This window comes from Vicugna pacos, chromosome 18 (assembly GCF_048564905.1).
Source record: "Vicugna pacos chromosome 18, VicPac4, whole genome shotgun sequence".
Classification (NCBI taxonomy): domain Eukaryota; kingdom Metazoa; phylum Chordata; class Mammalia; order Artiodactyla; family Camelidae; genus Vicugna; species Vicugna pacos.
This window is the reverse complement of record NC_133004.1, coordinates 7,076,670-7,096,578: the sequence shown is the minus strand read 5'-3', so window position 1 is coordinate 7,096,578 and position 19,909 is coordinate 7,076,670. Positions and strand designations below refer to the sequence as shown.

General features: G+C 45.0%; 2 protein-coding genes across 2 annotated transcripts in view; both read right to left on the bottom strand.

Annotated features, from left to right (window-relative positions):
- The window catches only part of LOC140686884 (trafficking protein particle complex subunit 9-like), a 245,434-nt gene extending 229,148 nt beyond the window's left edge, over positions 1-16,286 (bottom strand). Inside the window, exons 1-3 of the mRNA XM_072942049.1 lie at positions 16,062-16,286; positions 8,630-8,789; positions 5,287-5,460 (exon numbers count right to left, since the gene is read on the bottom strand). Coding sequence (XP_072798150.1) covers positions 5,287-5,444 — 158 coding nt within the window. The 5' untranslated portion in view covers positions 5,445-5,460; positions 8,630-8,789; positions 16,062-16,286. The remainder of the gene's footprint in view (positions 1-5,286; positions 5,461-8,629; positions 8,790-16,061) is intronic.
- The window catches only part of LOC140686901 (trafficking protein particle complex subunit 9-like), a 548,774-nt gene that overhangs the window by 67,163 nt on the left and 461,702 nt on the right, over positions 1-19,909 (bottom strand). The window lies entirely within an intron of this gene.

The following is a 19,909-nucleotide window of genomic DNA, read 5'->3' as shown; positions in this document are numbered from 1 at the left end:
CCGGCCTTCAGGTTGACTTGCCTGCTGTCTGTGTCCAGTCCCACGATGTCCTCCTACTCAAATAGGATGTAGAGGAGGGGGGTCTTCTCCCCAGAATTTTCGGGGGCCCCATCCAGCCACTTGGACTTGGGCAAGATGAAGAGTGACTCAGTGAAGTCGTCGATCCTCTTCTCCACCACCCTGCAGTCCTCGTAGATTGAAGGCCACGTCGGTGCGCGGCTGCTCGGCCACCTCCCCATACAGCACAAAGACAAAGAGCTGAGAGTCATAGCGTGTGGTGCCATACAGCTCCTCTGTGCATGGAGCTTCTAGAAGGTCTTGGCCAAGAGGCAGTTGGTAATGGTGACAAGGCCCACGACATTGCGGTGGGTCTGGGAGTCACTCCATCCATTCTCGGGCACATAGTGATACCTATAGTAGATACAGAGTGCCCACTGGGAGCCGCACGGGCTGATTTGGCTCACCAAGGAGATTCCATTATAGATGCAAAAGAAATTCTCTAAGATGATCCCCACGGGTTGGACGACAACGGGGAGAGTCTGGTGGTCCTCAGCACACTGCACGTAGTCAGGGGCGCTCATGTTGCAGTCCCTGCCGAGAAGGGAGGGTAAATCGATGTACATACTGTGCTGTGGGCTGCGGGCCTCACTGGGTTGCAGCGACCTGGTGTGCACCAGCCAGAAGGCAAGGGAAGTCCAAGCAAATCGTGGATAAGTTTGTCCTCAGCGTCTGCACATGGCTACTGAAGCTCAGATCACATTGCCCAGCTTTTGGTCTAGGCTTCCATCCCCTGCAGAAAAGGGTCATTTCTTGTTTTCTGTTTCCAACCACCTAGGCAGGCCCTGATGCAGTCGGTGCTCAAAACTGCTGAATAAAGGAATGAATAAAGGAACTGCTTCCCCACCCCTCAGCAGGATATAATGCAAAGAACCATAGTAGGATCAAAATATCTGGATTTCAACTCCAATTTATTTGAACTCCTAAGGTGCAGAATAATGGGTAAGAAAACTTGCTTTGGGGAGGAGGGTACAGTTCAGTGGTAGATCATGTGCTTAGCATGTTCAAGGACCTAGGCTCAATCCTCAGTACCTCATTTTAGAACAATGAAACAAATAAATAAACTTAATTAACCCCCTCAAAAAATATTTTCTCAATTCAAAATTCAAAAAAAAAACCCACCTTGCAATTGACACAACATTGTAAACTTGACTATAATTCAATTAAAAAAAAACTCCTTGCCTTACAAGAATATATCTGGATTACGGAATTATGCAGATGTAAAATGCCTAGGGTACCACCTGCATAAGAAGAAGGAACTGTACAAGTGTACTATCCCTCATTTATGAGCTATTTTTCCTTTGGGGAGTTTATAACCTCTCAGAGATATTTTTCTCATATTAAAAAAAAAAAAAGAAAATATTACCTGATTCTCCATACTGCTGAAGAATCAGATAACCCTATGAAAGCATCTGAACCACAGAGTTTATTCAATAAATGTTTGTTGAATGAATGAATAAACAAGCAAAATGAATGCTGCTCCCTGCCACAGACCATCATAATGGTATTGCTTGGAAATGCCAAGCCCACATTCCACCCAAATCTACACTAACCACGTGGTTGACCTGGGCAGACCTGTGTGCTTCTCTAAACACCAGTTTATTCATAAATAGAAATGAGGGCAATAACACAAACCTAAAAGGATTAGTGAGTCACGAATGAATAGTACCCCAACTTTGCAAGATGGAACCATTAAAGAAAATTGGGCAAAGAGTCCATAGGCCCTCTCCATATTATCTCTTACAACTACATGGGAATCTACATTACATCTAAAAATAAAAAGTCTAATATTTTAAAGAGGCTATTGTGTTTAAATGAGCTCACTGTCTCAAATAAGGAACACACAGTACAATTAAGACAATGCGCAGCCCATGAGATGCACTCAGTAAATATTCCCACTGAACCCACTGGTCCCTCCAACTTCAGAGCATGAGGATGTGTCCTTGTGGCCAGAGGCCACTGCACCTGAAGCTAACAAAGCTAATGGTCCCCACTTTCAAAAGCCCCTGCCACCAACCTAGGTCTAATTTTGTATTTGTAATTTTTTTTCTTTTTATTAAATAGAAATCCCCAATTGCATAGCCTTCAGGTCACCAAAACCTGGCCACAGAGATCATGATGGCAGCCCTTCTTGGTGAAACAATAAAATGAAGGGCCATTTCCACAAGACCTCTGTGTAAATCTACTAGGGAACTTCATCCTGGACTGAGAGGAAGAGGACTGGGGAGGAGGGGGAAATCTGAGGCACACAGACCCATGGGCCACCTGTCCCACAATGGATATTACACTCAACCCTCACCCTCCAGGAACTTCAAAATACACACAGACAGAGTGCTGTGGACAATATATATGTATTTTTAAAGAAATTCCGACTCTCTAGCAGGTCTTGTATCTACAGAGACACAAATGGCTTATGTGTATAATGTTTCACAAAAGCCTTAAAATATTACCACCCCAACTTGACACATTAAGAAACTAGGGATAGAGGTTTATCACATTGTGCAAGATTAGAGAGATGCCACATCAGACACCGTATTTAAACCCAAGCCTTTGCTCCAGTGCTCACACAAGAAAGTGTGACTTACTGCCCCTTTCCTGCCCTCTCCCTGCAATCAATCTCTGAAGAGTCTTTTCTGTGCCACGTGGAATCACAATCACATCAATTTACCACAAAGAGCTATGTGACTCCTTGGAGGACGTGTCAAAATCTAAAGGGTTGGGATGGGAGGAGAGATTTGCATTTTCTGTTTCTCAAAGGAAACATGGCTTTAAAAGAAACTGAAAAGCACTTATCTAGTCTAAGCCCTCATTGTGCAGAGAAGGAAATGGAGGCTCAGAAGAGATGAGGAAAGGGACTTAATAACAAATATTGCCTAAGTGCAGCACCAAGCCAGCCCTGGGCCCTTCTGGGGGAGTACCTGGAAGGCCCAGGAGAATGACTGTTAGAAAAAGGAAAGAGAAGAAGCATACAAGGCCCTGTCTCTATACCACCATAGCATGAAGTTCCACCAAATTATCCAGTATGGGTGCAGCCAAAATTTAGGTGGGCTAAACAGGTTATAGAAACCTGGAAGTCTCAACCATGGTGGAAATTCCAACTTTTACTGTTTTCTTCCAAGTTCAAGCATCAGTTCAGTGGGCGCTCCATACGAGGGACTACACAAGGCCTGGAGTCCTCCCAAATACAGATCTCTATTATCACGTGTGCACACCACACACAGGCCCACCAGAAGAAAAACGCCCACACATAAGATGGAATTACTGAAACAGAAAAAAGCCAACCAGCATATATTACTAGCAAAAATGGTGCTGCTAGAAATAGACTCATGGACATAGAAAGCAAACTTTTGTTAGCAGGCAGGAAAGGGAGGATTAACAGATACACATTAATAAATATAAAATAAATGACAAGGACCTACTATATAGCACAGGGTACTATTTTCAATTACTTGTAATGAGTTGTACTAAAAACAATCTGAAAAACATTTATAAACATATGCATAAGTTTATAACTGAATCTCTGCTGTACATCTGAAGCTAACATGGTAAACTGACTACACTTCAATAAAAAATAATTTTATATAATAAGTAAAAATAAAAGCAACGCCATAAGAAAAAAAGTAAAAGAACACGGTAATCCCCTTAGCTGTAGGTGGTGGAGAACTCTGCAAGCACCAAGTCCACTCGAACACTCCAGCACTGGCGGTCACTCATTCTAACCATCAGAGAATCACTTGGCTTCTACGAGGTTACTTTTCTCTTCAGTGAAAGGCTACAGTTGCATCTAATGATGTATTGAGCCTCATCATTCACAAACCCAAGAATTAATGAGGATTTCCCATAGGCATGGCTCTGGATAGATGAAAAGATAGGGTCCCAGATATATTCATGTGTAGAAGAAGTTTATGCCATAAAGACATTAATTCTTCCTGCTTTGATAGACAGATTCATTGCAATTCTGATTAGAATTCCTCCTAGATATTTCATGGAATGTAACAAGTTAATTTATGGTCAGGAACAGCCAAGAAACTTCTTTAGAACCACCACTGGGAAGGGGTGGATAGGTCATGCATTTCAACTGGTCTTTCTGATGTGATGAAAACGTTCTGGAATAATAATGGTTGCACAAATGTGAATATGCTAAAAGCTGCTGAATTGTAACATTTAAGTGGGTGGACTTCATGGTGTGTGAACAATATCACAATAAAGCTGTTATATGAAAAAATCCTTCTTGCCAATTATTTTTCCCTCTATACTACTAGTCTGTCCCACAATTTAAGAAAAACAAAGAAAAACAAAACAAAACAAAACAAACCAGATTTTGCCAGGAGCTCTTTAGGAGTGCAGTGTCACTGGGTCTCCAACGCCTCGGGTTGTGCTGTTCCTGTTAACACACAATAGCTGGGCTGGACTAGTTAGGGACTATAAGTATCTTTTTAAGATCAACGGTCTCACGTTTCACCCTGGGAGAGTGAAGGATGGAGGATGAGACAGCCTCATGCCTTCAGCTCATTTTTAACTGAACAAAGCCCTGCTTTCACCACTGTAATTCCTCTCAGTATAAAAACACGTTACATCAACAAGCACCGCCATCATAACACCTGAAAGAGTTCAAGGTACTTACCTGGGGCAGAAATACTGATCAAGGAGACAGAAGCTCCCTCAGCACTGCTGCTCCATTTTCCCGACTCCACCAGGAGAAGCTGGGCGTTACAGCCGCGGGCTCTCAGCCCAGGGAGCAGCGCCCACGCCGCTAATCTTGACCTCAGGGATCGGGAAAGGGAGAGGAAGGCAGCCCCGGGGTCGCGGGGCAGGGAGAGCGGGGTGGGGGACGCGGGCTGCAGCCCCGCTTGGAGGCCAGCCCCAGCCCCAGCCCAAGCCGCCCGCCCCGTCCGGGTGTGCAGACCCCGCCCGCCCGGGACACAGCCCGCCCAGTGGTGGGGACGGGTCGGCGGCCAAGGAGAGGAAGCCCGGGAGGAGAGGACTCGAGGGAGGGAGAGGGGAAGGGGACGCCAGCCGCGGACTGAGGGGAGCCCGGCTGGGTCAAGAGGCGGCAGGGGCACACCTGGCCCTGGGCAGATGTGGCCGGTGCGCCAGGGCAGGTGGCGCGGGCAGAGGGGCCTGGCCCGAGCAATCCAGCTGAACACACGCTGACTGGCGCCCTGGGGGGCTGTGACACGCCGACCGCCCTCCCGCAGCCGCCTCACCCCTTTCCCGATATCCCCTCACCTTGCACTTCCACAGCCAGAGGCCCCGGCCCCAGGCAGGAGCCAAAGGCCTACAGGGCGACAGAGCTGAGAAGCCATTGGGGCCGATCCCCGGCTCGGAGCTGGAGCTTCCAAACCGCGGTCCAGCTGGCAGCGACTGCGCATGCGCAGGAGGGCCATCGATCTGCTCTGGGTCCTGAGAGAGAAGGGGAACCGAGGGAGGGAGAAGAGGGGAGGAGGAGGGGAGGAGGGGAAAAGTGGAGGGAGACACATGGACAGGAGGAGCAGAGAGAAGGCAGTTATCTGGAATTGGGAGGGGAGTAGCAGAGATGGGGAGAAAGCGTTTTACCTCTTGGGGCATCCCGAAGGAGGCAGCAGTTATACACCCTTCTCTAACCCGTCATTGCCCACAGCTCATATTTTACGTCCCTGGCCCAGCCCTCCAGCTAAGGTCTCTGCAGAAACCCTACGGGTATCACACCCGTTGCCCCCACAAGGAGCTAGGTTTACTGTTGCTCCGGGAACCAAGCACCCGCAGGTGTTGTTTCTCAGAACTACCTTGGGAAGAGTACATATTCCCCTTTTACACGCTGGGAAACAGGCAGGCACGATCTCTGCCTTAGCTCCACTGTCCCAAGTGTTGGGCTGGCAGGGAGCGGGAGGTAAAATGTCAGAGCCCCAGAAGGAGCAGACTGCCTGAGTGTTGGTGTATAGTCCCCATCCCTCCTGGGTAAACCACACCCCAACCTCTGGGAATAATCAAGGGCTCACCTTAGGCCCCTGTGTGTGGGAGAGCTGCCCTCAGTCCCAGTACCCAGCTTGCTAGGTAGGCAGAAGTGTTATTGAGTCCAAATTCATTCTCCTCAGTGCAGGACAGGCCAGTAAGTTGGGAGACCAAGTGTTGGGGCATGGAATAGCAAGTTTCTGTAGACCTAGATGACAAACTAATGTCCTAGAAAACCATCTCCCCAAGTCAGAATTCAGGCTGCTTTCCTATGTGCTTGGTTTTTGCAAACTTCTTGGTGTAGGAATTCCTTCTTGTTAGAATCCTTTGTTCTTGCAGCTATCTCCCTGGGTCAGATCCCTGTAAACCTCCAACAAAACAAACGTTATTTTCTATTCTGCAACTTGTTATCTTTATATGATTGGAAAAGTGTTAAATACCCTTAAAGGTCAGAGCCTTCCGAATAGGCTCTCCTGTATATTTTAGGCTCTAGGCAACATTGTTTTACAAGCAAGATGAAGCCTAGGAGACAGAGCACAGGGTTAAAGTCAAAGGAACAGATCTAATATGGAGTCAGATTTCTTCTTTTCTATTACTGTGGCAGAAGCCACTTGAGGATTTAAGTCCCTTTAAGTTAAAAATAAGTAAAACTTTAAAGGAATTTACATACATTGGTGGGAACGTGCATAGCATATCTGGAAAATCACACAAAGGATTGTAAACATTGGCATCTCCAGGGAGGCGTGTAAGAACAGAGGATGAGGGAAAACTTCTTTCACTTGAGTATTTTTTGCTCTGTTTGAATTTTTTTATCCATATGCATATATTTCTTTTTCAGTTAAAATAAATGTGTAATGGAGCAAAGGAGTAACTAGCTCAGCAAATACAGCAGCCATAGACTCACTGAGTCATCACTTTTGATTTAAGCCAGGAAGCATTGTTTGTCTCTCTCCTATGTGTCCAGTGTTGTTTTAAAACTTCTTTTATATATTTTTTTATAAAATAATAACATGCTATCCCTCACCCCTGCCCAGGGCTGGTGGAAAACCAACTGAGTCTTTATTGAGTTGTTTTCCAAGGAGTAGAGATGAGTTATAAACAGAACACAACTTCAGGGCAAAACAGGCGGAGTGGTTTTCCAGCAGGCCAATAGCGATGACCGGTTTTCAATAGAGGTGCACAGAGGCTGAGAGAGAAAGCCTCCAGGACCCTACAGAAAGCTGCCCAAAGTGCCTTCCCCATGGCACTACTGAAATAGGAAAGAAGAAATCTGACTCCATATTAGATCTGTTCCTTTGACTTTAACCCTGTGCCCTGTGTCCTAGGCTTAGTCTTGTTGTTTCTGCACCTTTTGTGAAACAATGTAGCCTAGATCCTGAAATATACAGGAGACCCTATTCTCAAGGCTCTGACTTTGAAGGATATTATCACTTTTCCATTCGTATAAAGATAACAAGATACAGAATAGAAAATAACATTTGCTTGTTGGAGGTTTACACGGATCTGACCCAGATGAAGAGCTGCAAGAACAAAGGATTCTAACAACAAAGAATTCATACACCAAGTTTGCAACAACCAAGCATTCCCGCTTCCCCTTTTTAATATAAGAGCCTGAATTCAGATTTGGGATGATGGTTCTCCAGGACATTGGTCTACCATCTTCTCCGCTGGCTTTACAAATTTAAGCCGCTCTTTCTTGCCCCAAATCCTTGTCTCCTGATGTGTTGGCCTGTAATACACGAGTAGAACAAGCCTGGACTCGGAAACACAAACATACATTGAAAGTACGCATTTGGTATATTAAATGACATGCTTCCACTCGTATTCCTGAGGTTTTCTTCTCTTGACCACTCCTACTATATTTTTGAAAAACCTGTCATGTGGACACATTTCCATCTCTAGCCACTACCCTTCCAGGTAAGAACTGATGCCAAGAAGGTAATGAAAGTTGCTAGAAGGTATTACCTCGCCAAAAAAGAGCAGAAGTGGGTTCTGGCTGATGTTCAGGAGCAGGCCGGGGCACCTGACAAGATGTCATAAGTACGGATAGACATCTGGGCACCAAAGGAGAAGCTTCTAAACTTCCATGAGGGACTTGTTGGATAGGAAGGAACAGTCCCAGACTATAGTTCTGATCCCACCACGAGCTTCCTGGGCAAGGCTGGGCAAGTTATTTAAATTCTCTAGACCCGTGCTGTCCAACACGGGAGCCACCAGCCACATGCAGGATTATGATGTTATTCTGTAGCCAGACAGAATTATAAATAAACACTTTATTGCAAAGGGTCAGCAGGTATAATATTTAAAAACATTATTGGTTATCTTGCCCTAACAAGTTATTTTTGTATGTCTAGCTTTCTGTGGTTTGTAATGCCTGCAACTAATGATTCCCTTACAGTGAGGTATTTTGAAATTATAAGTTACTGGACACAGTACACTCATATCACAGTTGAAAAAACTGATCCCAATAAGCAAGGTGATCTGACTTATTAGTTATGAGCAGGGGCTCTGGGGCCAGCCTGCATAAGTATTAATTCTCACTCTCCCTCCAGGGAGTTCTGTGTGAATCTTGGACAAATTGTTGTTGTTGTTGTTGTTGTTGTCGTTGTCGTTGTTATTATTTGTGCCTCTTTTTCCTTACCTTTTAAATAGCGAGGAATATGTTGACTCTATCCCCTACAGTGTTGGCAGGATTAAATGAGTAAACGTCTGTGCTGCCCACTTCCCTGGGTTTCAGCATTCTCCAGGCAATCAGTGCCAAACGCAGTGGCATTCTCCACTGTCTTCGTCAGTCTGGGATTCTGTAACAAATTACCGTGGGTCGGGTGGCTTAAACAACCAGCATATTCCTTACGGTTTGGAGGCTGAGGCTTTCAAGGTCAATGTATCTGGGAGAGGATTGCCAGCTCGAAGATGGCTGTCTTCCCACTATCTTCATGGCCCAGAGAGGAGAGAGAAGCAAGCACATTGGGGCCCTGTATAAGAACACTAATACCATTCATGAGGGCTCTACTCTCATGACCTCATTTTATCCTACTAATCACCTCCCAAAGGCCCCGCCTCCCTGTACCATCACCCTGGGAGATGAGGTATCGACAGATGGATTTTGAGGGGATGCATTCAATCCACACATCGGCTAACTCTCCCAAACATGCAGTCATCAAACCTGTAGCTAATTTCAAAATAATGTTTATATCTCTCTACCCATTTCCATTCCTACATCTACTAACACTGAAGCCCTGTTACATTTTATTTCTTATTTTCCTTGTAGAGGTTTAATTGATTCCTCTAACTCCAAGGCTTCGCTCGCTCCAGTCTGCTTGACAGCCCTGCCAGGTTGGTCTTCCTTAAATCACCTTCCCACTTCACCTGGTTGTTTTTTAGGTGTAAATGTCAGAATTCTCTCCACACGCGATCCTACACCTTTAATCCCTTACACTACCGCTCACTATGTTATTTTCCTATTACCACTGTAACAAATTCCCATAAGCTTAATAGCTTAAACTAGCACAGAATTTTCAGCTTATGGCTGTGTAGGTCAGAGATCCAACACAGTTCTCATTGGACTAAATTCAAGGTACCAGCAGGGTTCCTTCCTTCTAGAGGGTCTAGAAGAGAATGTTTCCTTTTTTTTTCCCCCAGTTTACAGAGGTCACCCACCTTCCATAGCTTGTGCCCCTCAACTTCCTCCATTTTCATGGTAAGCAGCCTTTCTGAACATTGCTCCATCGCTACACCTCCCTCTGATTTTAAACTCAGCTGGGAAATATCCTCCATTTTAAGGACACCTGTGATTACATTGGGCCCACCTGGACAATCCGGGCTACTCACCCTATTGTCTCATCTCAGGATCCCCTTGTCCCATCCCACTCAGTCAGTATGTATGTGGCTGTGACATTCACCTTGTGTAACATTTTCTCTCATGAGCAATTTATGGTTCAAGGCACTTATAAGTGCCTTTTTGTTTTTCTTCCTTATCCTTTCTACATTCAGTATGTCTGTTGAGATTATATGAATCCTTTTTATTTGTGCCCCTGCACTAATCTTTAATAATGTATCATGGGTTTAAAAGGCTAACTAATAGACAATTTAGGAGACAGAAATCCTCTAAGATTTTTATCCTAAAATATCTGTCAACCCTTTTGCCATGTACAGTAACATGTCACAGGTGGCTACCCTGTGGCCGGGGAGGGACATGATTCTGCCATCACACTCCTCTCATTCTCACCAATGTGCTGATCAACTAACCAAGGACCTATGCTCTCAACTTCACTCACTTCCTCCTCCTTTCCATTGACTATCCTGCTCCCACCGCTTCCTTCATTCACCACATCAGGATTTCATGACCACATTCTTCTCTAAATGAAATGGGTATCTTGCATCTAATGTCTGACAGCTGTTCTTATTCTATATGCACACACTGTCCTACTCATAATCCCATCCATCTCTTTATTTTCCTAGAATCATCCAGAAGAATCAGTTCCATGATGATGATGATGACGATAGTGACAATGATGACAGGGGCCTCTCAAGGATTCTGATAAAGAGGGAATCGATAAAGGGAGGGAATCATTGCAAAACTGCCCCAGAAACAGGCTTAAAGGTAAATAACTCTTATAGTGTTTAAAGAAATTGACTAATATTTAACTATTTTTAAGACTTTATATCATGAATTTAAAATTTTAACGGGAATTTTCATTCACCACTAACCAAGATTCAACTCTAGGACCAAAATCTAAGGATTTCTGTCTTCTAAAAAATTGCCCACTAGCCTTTTAAACACGTGATCCTTTTAAAAAGTTTAGTGCTGGGCTGACAATAAGCAGGATTCATATAATCTCATGAGACACAATGAATGTGGAAAGTCTAAGAAATAAAAACAAAAAGCCATTCATAACGTCTGGAACTTTACGTTGCTCATAGGAGAAAATGTTTGCCAATGTGAGTGTCACATCAACATGATGACTGAGTGGAATGGGGAAGCTGATCTTCCTCATCAGTCATTTATGCTGATTTGTTAGATGCCAAAACAGTTTCCTCATTGAAATTGCTTCTAACAAATATGGAAGAATTTAGGTTCTACCAAAAGCAGGCTAAACATTTTCCCCTGCTTTCAGGTCTCTGGACTGAATGTCCCCACAAGAAGGACATGATTATGTTTCATAGGGAAGTCTTCCTGAGAAGCAACAGGCTTTCCTAGGGCAGAACTGCAGGGCCCCCCATGGAGGGCTGGAGGAGGGCTAGAGGGGACACTGGAAAAACAGCAGGAGTGAGTTCAGATACTGCTGCTCAGGTCGCCAAAGTCAGCATTGCTATCTCTAAGGATATGACATTCTCCCAAATGTTCCATGAGTGAAGGAGCCTGTGAACACTAAGCAGGTTGTTAAGACACAGCAGCACATAACTTGCGTGACAACACAATTAGAGTATGATTTGATATTTGGAAAATAATTAGTCCATTGTTCTTTGAAACTGCAGCAGTAGCAATAGAAATAAAAAAGACTGAGCCGTCTTGGAGACAACAATCAATAAACAATTCTAAATCTGCAGAATTCCTTGACAATATTCAAGCAATGAGATAGATGTGTGCTGCAGATACCTCTTACTGCAGGGCTCACTCCTGCAAAGCATAGAACTAGTTTCTCAGCACACAGAGGGAACCAAGTCAAGATTCCTAATCTTTTGAGATTTACTATATGGCTGGAAAGATCAGACAAGTACATATAGCCAAATATGATTAAATGTAATCAAATATTATCAAATGTGATTTGAGCACAGACAAAAGTGAAATTCCTTTCACCTGGGATGTAGAGAGACTTCTTCATAAAATGTGGCTTTGGAGACGGCCAAAGACATGGGTGGAATTTTGGCAGAACAGGATGTAAGGAATTTAAAAACTTATTCTAAAATTCATATAAAAATTCAAAGGATCCAAATATCCAAAACAACTTTGAACAAGAAAAACAAAGTTGGAAGACTTGCACTATCTGATTTTCAGACTTTATTTTATAAAGCTACAGTAATCAGAAATTATGGTGTTGGTGTAAAACAGGAAAATAGAATAATGGAACACAATAGAATGTTCAGAACTAAACCAACACTTATACAGACAATTGACTCTCAAAAAGGATGCTGTGGAGAAAGGGTCTTTTCAACATGTAGTGCTGGAACAATTAGATAGTGATACACAAAAAAAAAAATGAACTTTGATCCACACCTCACAAAATATACAAAATTTACCTCAAAATGGATCATAGATCTTAATAGGAAATCTAAAACTATAAAACAGCTAGGAGAACAAGCATAGGCTTAAGCTTTACGGCCTTGGGTTTGGCAAATATTTCTTTGCTATGACACCAAAAGTATCATCTATTTTAAAAAGAAACTGATAGAGTGAACTTTGTCAACATGAAGACTCTTCAAAGCTCTTCTAAACACTGCTAAGCAAATGAAAAGACAAGCCATAGACAGAAGCTATTTGCAGATCATAAATCTGATAAAGGTCTCTCTTTGTATCTGATCCAGAATAAAGAGGTCTCAAAATTCAATAATAATTCAAACACCTGAATGAATGAATGAGGCCAGAAAACACACTTCAGTAAAGATATCCAGATGGATAATAAGCATATGAAAAGATGCTGGTTAAAGATGTCATTAGTCATTAGAGAAATACTTTTAAAAGCCACAGTAAGATACTAGTTCACATACATACTAGAAAGAATACGATTAGAAAGACTGACCTTACAAGGTGCTGGCAAGGAAGTAGAGCAACCAAAACTGATACACACCACGAGGAATTTACAATAGTACAACCATTTTAGAAAAGTCTTTAACAGATTCTTTTAAAAAGGTAAACACCTATGTATCATATAACCCAGACATTCCTCATCTGGTGCTTTAGAAAGTAAACTCATATGTCCATACAAAGACTTGTAACCAAATATTCACTGCTATTTTATTTATAACAGCTCAAGTTGTAAATAACCCATGCATCCATCAAGAAGTAAATGCAGAAAGAAATGATGGTCTATACAAACACTGCTCACATTAAACACTTCAGTAATAACTCAGCACTAAACAATACTCTACAATAAGACAAATAAGCTATTAATACAGCAACACAGATGATTCTCAAAATAATTACACTGAATGAAAGAAGTCAGACAACATAGAGTAGATAATGCATGAATCCATTCATATAAGGATCTTGAAAATGCAAACCAATATGTTGTGATAGAAAGCAGATCAATGGTTCCCAGGGGAAGAGACGGGGAGGGAGGGAGGGACAACAAAAAGCAGGAGAGAAGCTTTGTGGGTGATGGGTATGTTCACTGTCTTGAGTGTGGTCATGGTTTCTTGGGGATATTCTTATGTCAAAACGTATTAAGCTGTACACTTTAAACGTGTGAAAATTATTTTGCCAAGTATACCTCAAAGCTGTTTTAAGAAAAAAGGCACTTTAGTCCTGATCCACCTCAGCGCCTGATTGGAGTGACATGATCAGTCCCTCACACTGTCTGCCTAACGGGAAGGTAGAAAAGCTCTCACGGAAGATAACATGGATTTTTCATTTGCAATGTCTGCCATGTAATAAAGAATTTCTAGACATGCAACATGTCCAGACTATATGACAGATAACATGAGAATAAGGAGCATTAGACAAAGGATGCAAACCCCCAGGTGATGTAGGCATCAGAGCTACCAATAAAGGCTATAAAATACTTTTAATATATTCAAGAAAATAAGGAAATGATGGGAGAATAGATAACAGGGTAGAGACTTTCACCAGAGAAATATACTGGAATGTATTTTTAAGAAAAATCAAACAGATACTCTAGAACTGAAGCTTTCAGCTCTGGAAACAGGTAAACAGAGCTAATCAGGATCTCTTTTAAGTAAAACTTTCAGTAATTCCGGGTAAAATATAACAACAATGTAATACAGAGCTAACTATGGAGAGAGAAGTTCCCTGATGACAAAACAAAGAGGACACTTAAAGCCCAGAGTGATCATCTTGTGAGCTGATGCCACCGCACCCTGGAGGGAAGGGGTTTTCATCTGCACATAAATAGGGATACAATGTCCATTTAGGAAAAAGGGTCCATACCAGATGTAGAAGACTCTTCCTCTATATCTATATAGTCAGAGACAGGGATGTAAAGTGGCAGCAGAGGTCACAGTGACACAGGGCCCTGGGCCAAGGAGTGTGAGCACCTCTGCAAGCTGGGAAAGGTAGGAAGACGAATCCCTCCCAAGAGCCTCGGTGTGGAACTTAGCCTTGGCCACTCGTTGGTTTTAGCAACTGACATTGACCTTGCACTTCTGCACCCTAGAACAGTGGGAAGATGAATGTGTATTGCTTTAAGCCACTGAGTCTGTGGTCCTTTGTTACAACAGCAATAGGAAAGGAACTCAGGAACCAATATGAACTTGAACCACAGGCTGCCTGCTGTGCTGGCTGGAAGTCCTTTGTCTCTGATCCTGGGGGAGTGTCCTGTCCTCTGGCAGCATCCACAAACTACCTCATGCTAACTTGGCAGTTTGCAGAGGGTTAAATCTTAACCCTGCACAGTTCTTGATATTTAGTTAATAAAAATGATGGTGTCATCATGGGTATTTTTCCATCTTTTAAATACCCTTCAGTCTTCTAATAAAGCTACTTCTAATTAAGAGACTGTGTAAATAGTTTTCAATCTTCATAGTAAATAACTGGTTTTATCTGGTTACTTAAATTATGAATAATAATGTTCACATTTGTAAAAGTTATTAAAATCAACATTGTTTAATGAAAATATCATTACTTTTTGCATGAACATGTATTAACTACAAGAAATGTTCCATGCTTTGTTCTACGATTTACTGTTAGAGCCTTAAAGAATAATATTTTCCTCAAAAGATATTACGACAAAGGGATTTCTTTTGGTGGAACAGTTCCGGCATCAAATCTGGTGCATGTCTCAGGCCACTGGCAACACAGAGATGATAGAAATTAGGAGGCATTATAAACACAGAATCATTTTTAAAGGAATTAAAAAAACTGGATGTGTGTAAACAAAGAATCAGAGGATATTCTGGTGAAACAAATGTATTTTTCAGCTTAAGCAAGACACGGAGTGAATAAATCTGAAATGAAAAAAACACCCAGAGATTAGCAGCGAGTCATGCATGCAGTGTGAATGATCAAAACCAAGTTGTTTCCAAACCAGTGTGCAGGCTTGATGCCTTCATGAATCAAATCTGTGTGGCAACAGGCCATCTCGAATACATGTTGATGAGGTATTTATAAGCCCTTCACCATCCCAAATCAAAGCCCATGCACGAGCCACAAGACCATCACCTACACATTTGGAAAACACACAACATGGTGAATAGCACTTTTCTTGTTCAGTAGCCGGTGGCCGCGAACTGTGATCAGACAGAGATACAGGGACACAGAGGCACCTCCCCTCACTCAGCTGATAAACTTCCGTGCATTCCTGGGGACAGGATTGTCATAAAATGCACCATGGATTGATCCTCCTCCTAGGAAAGGAACCGTAGGGCTGTCATTAGGTTTGAGCAGGGGTGGGTGGAGGATCTCGGAAGAGTTGTTTCAGAACAACCAATAGAATTCTTGGCCACCGTGACCACGAAAGACAAGTCCCCTGCCATCCCGGTAGGCACTTGGGCTCCTGACAAAAGCTGGGCTCAGAAAAGGGTTGAGTAGAAGGCACAGGCCTGAGGGATGCCCCAGCAATAGGCAGGAGGTAGGGCCTGGTTTATACTGCTCTAGGTGTATCCCAGCCTCATCTGAATACGAAATCAGAAATTTGCAAAACAGCAGAGTTGGGGTGGATCATCCACTCCAGACTCCTCACCTTACAGTTAAAAGGGTGGCAACCCTGACAGGCAAAGCAACGTGCTAAAGGCAGAGCGTGGAAGTGGCAGCGCCAGATGAAACGCAGCGTGAAACCCCCGTTCAAGGCCGCTGACTCTGACGACGGGGCCAAGGTTTCCAATGAGAAGAATAAGACAGTGTAAATACTTTGTTCCCCCTAAAACCCCAAATGTTTTTTAAAGGCACAAAAACTCACCTTAACTAGCTCTCTTCTGAGGGGGCTCTCTTCTGCTTCTTCGTCTTTCTGTCTCCATTTCCCTCTCTCAGACACAAACACATTCAGTTTTGTGAAAGGGGGCTTCCTGCCATACAAAGACAGACTTCGCATCTTCAGAAAGATACCTGACAAAGCACGTTTCTCAATTCAAGTCTTTGTGTGAGTTCTGGGCAACTGGCTTATTTTCTAGAACAATCGGTAGTTACAAAATCAGGAAATCATTTTCCACAAAGGAAGAGTTCTGGTCCGTGTTGATAAAGTTGGGGATGTCAGATTTCATGAGTCTGTTCGGCTCCTCCTCTGGCCACCTGCTGCTTCTGATGGCTTCCTGGAGCGGAATATCACTGTAAAGGGCTATGGTAGGGATACCAGCTTTGGCCTTGTCCAAGTGGTCCACTCCATTGATGTAGCAGTGAAAGAGGGACCTAGATTCGTGATTGCACTGCCAGAGAACACCTTGGGCAGCAGCCATCTTCCAAAGTCTGACACAAAGCTGTTCAGTCTGAATCTCTTCTCGGGAGACTCTGCATTGCTATAAAGAAAACCAAAATAAAATATCGTTCACACTTTAGCTCGGTGACCTGAAGAATCAGTTTTTGCCATCTACTGAGAGCAAATCCCTGCACAGAGCATACTGACATGCACTGGAAGTGAAAGACATCACTTCTGAACACATACAATTAAACCCAAGGCAAAAGTCTAAAGTGAGGGCCCTTGGACCAACCTGAAAAGACATCGTTCCCTGAGAATCCTCAATATTGGTGTCTCGCACACCAGTGTTTCTCCGTGGGACACTCAGATCTCTTCATCAGGATTCGTTAAAGTGCTTCTTAAAATGCAGAATTCTGGGGTGCACACCCTCAGAGTCTCCAGAGGTAGCGACTGGTAGTCTGTATTTTCATAGCCACCAGGATCACTAAACATGCTCAGGTTTAGCACCGCGGTCTACATCGGGTCACCTGAGCATCGACAATTCTGTCTCACGGGGTGGGGGGTGCCATGTGTGTCAGGGTGCTGTCCTACCCACGTGTCTCCCCTGATTCTCAGAACTGACAGTGCTGCCCCATTGGGCACGAAATACCACCATTTCACAATGCATACGCAGGGCGCCTGACTGACAGATACAATCAGTGATAGGACAGGGGACAAAACTCAGCTTCCTGATACCTACTTTCACTTACTGTGGGACGAGTGATCAATTCAAGGGTAATAAATCAGTGAATGAGTGAATAACATGACTCTCGTTAGTCCCACGAGGGCCTGGAAGAGCAAGCCTGGGCACACTGAGAACCATAACAGCCTATCTACTTAAATGTCATCCTCCACAGATCTATGTAAAGGTTACTTCCATCCAGGCAGTGACTCCAGAAGGGCAAGAATCATGTATGAACACACTCTCAAATCCAGAACAGAACCTGACAACAATTAGGCTCTGGAGTCTGTGTTTAGCGAGTGTGGAATCTCAGTGATTCCAGCTCTTACACATTGTCTTCCCATCCCACCCCTCACGATATGGCCCCTATGACCAGTTCTCCCAGGGCTGGGGCCACGGAACCCATTTATAGGACTGGAAGAATCTGATCATATAAACCATCCCCCAGATTATCATCAAGAGTCACCTGCATTTCAGGGATCAGTAATCCCAGAAGCTTTGCAGTTCAGGCAGCTGAGGGATTTTTATATCAGCTCTGTCTTCTACTGTGACTGCCTGGGTGACATCAGACAAGGAATTCTGAAAAGCCTGAACTTTTCCTTTCAGGAATAATCTAATTAACAAATCTCGTTGACCACTCAAGAAATGTGATGTGAAGATCAATGATTTACACAGGAGTACAACATTCACTAGGTCGTGGATTTAGAATCAGAGAAAAATCATTTGAGAAAGATTGACAGAATGTAGCTTTAATGCGAATTTAAGTAGTCTTACCTTTCAGTAAATCATCTTCCCCTACTGATCACTTCACCCAAGTTTAAAAATGTTTGAGAACAGGGATGAGTGTGCCAGCAATCTGAGACCCAATAACCTAAAATGTCACCTAGGAAAAAGAGGGGAGTAACATATTTTTAAAAAGCATGGTGAGGATGGCGGGTCCATCACCAACCCCAGACTAAGAAGCTCTGAGTAATAGCTTTCCTGCCTGCCTGGGACATCAGCTGATATGAAAATCCACCCAGAAAACTCACTGTCCAGCAGCTCTTCCGTAACACAGGATACACTTTCTCAGAATTAAGAATTGCGTCCAGTAACCACTTCGCTGAAGAATAAAGACAAAGGAGAACAAGAGATTTCTGCCCCTCCCAAGGGAGAGCCCAGACCTCGGGCTGCATGCACTGCGCCCACCTCCCTGGAGAAGAATAAACTGGACAAGGGCGTTCTGCGAAACTGGGGAAGCAAATGTTGAGATGGGAACAAATTGATCAGCTGGCCAGGGACAGCCCCCTCCGTCGCTGCCTTGGCGGCTGCCTCAGCGCTCTCAGCCCATCCTGCCCACCTCTGGTGGCTAAGCTGTCAGGGAAACTGCTTTGCGACCTGGAGCAAGAGAGGCTGCCCTCAGGCCAAGCTGCGGAAAAGATGGGAGCTAAACCCCCTGCTCCCAAGCGGCAGGCTTCATACCCCCACCAACACCCCGCGGCCCCCGCACCCTACTGCAACCCCGGGGAAATATGACCCGAAGAAGTGTGACCTGGGAACGAGGGGCAGCAGAGGCCGCCCCCACGTCAGGCCTCCAGAGAGATTGGTGCTTATCCTCCAGCTCTCCAGTGGCAGCCCCCTGTCCTCTCCACCTCCTGATCTCACTGCGCCCACCTCCCAGGAGCAATCAGACCGGGTGTGGGGTGTCAGGCGAATCTTGCGCCGGAGAGGACGTCCCCAGGCCAGGTCAGGGGAGAGGAGAAGAAGTGGCCCCATTAGGCGGGGCAGCCGGCCTTCGCAACTGCTTCTGCCCCTCGACCGCATCGGGCCCGTCTCCCAGGAGCAAGCTGACCTGGAGACGGGCATCCGGCTTCTTGGGCAGCAGAGGACGCCCCCAGGATTGGTCGTCGGGAAGAGGAGAGCAAATTGACAGGCTCCGCGCTGCAGGTCTTCTACTTCCGCCATCGCCACCCCCGCACCTTAAAGTCACCGCCCAGGGCGCCCCTCCCCCAGCAGGCTGAGTGGGACAGGTGCGTCTGGTGATCTGGGGCAGGAGAGGCCAATCCCACACCAGGCCATCGGGGAGACAGGAGCCAATCCACCAGCTCCCCAAGGCAGCCCCTACACCCGCAGCAGCCACCACTCTTGCCCATGACCTCACAGTGGCCTCCTCTAGGGAGCAGGCTGACCTGGAGATGGACGTCCGGCGAACTTGGGACAACAGAGACCGCCCCCAGGGCAAACCATGGGGGGAAGTGGGAGCAAATGGACAAGCTCCATGGGAAAACCTGCCGCTGCTGCCACCACCCCCAAAGTACCAAGTCCAACTCCCGGGGTCAGGCCGACTAGGATACACGCGTCTCGTAACACAGGGCAACAGCGACCGCCCCCAGGACAAGACGCGGGGAAGATGGGAGAAAATGGGCCGCTCCCCCGCTGCAGGCCGCCGACCACCGCCACCCCTGCACCCTGACTACCCTGCCTCCCGCCCCCAGCAGGCAAAGTGGGACAGGGGTGTCCCGGGACCTGGAGCAGCAGAGGCCGCCTTCAGGCCACGCGGTGCAGACATGGAGCTAATCCACAAGCTCCTCCGGGGCAGCCTCCCTATGCCCGCAGCCACCACCTTACCAGCCCCCTGACCGCACCGCACCCATCTCCCAGGAGCAAGCTCACCTGGAGTCGGACCTCAGGCAAA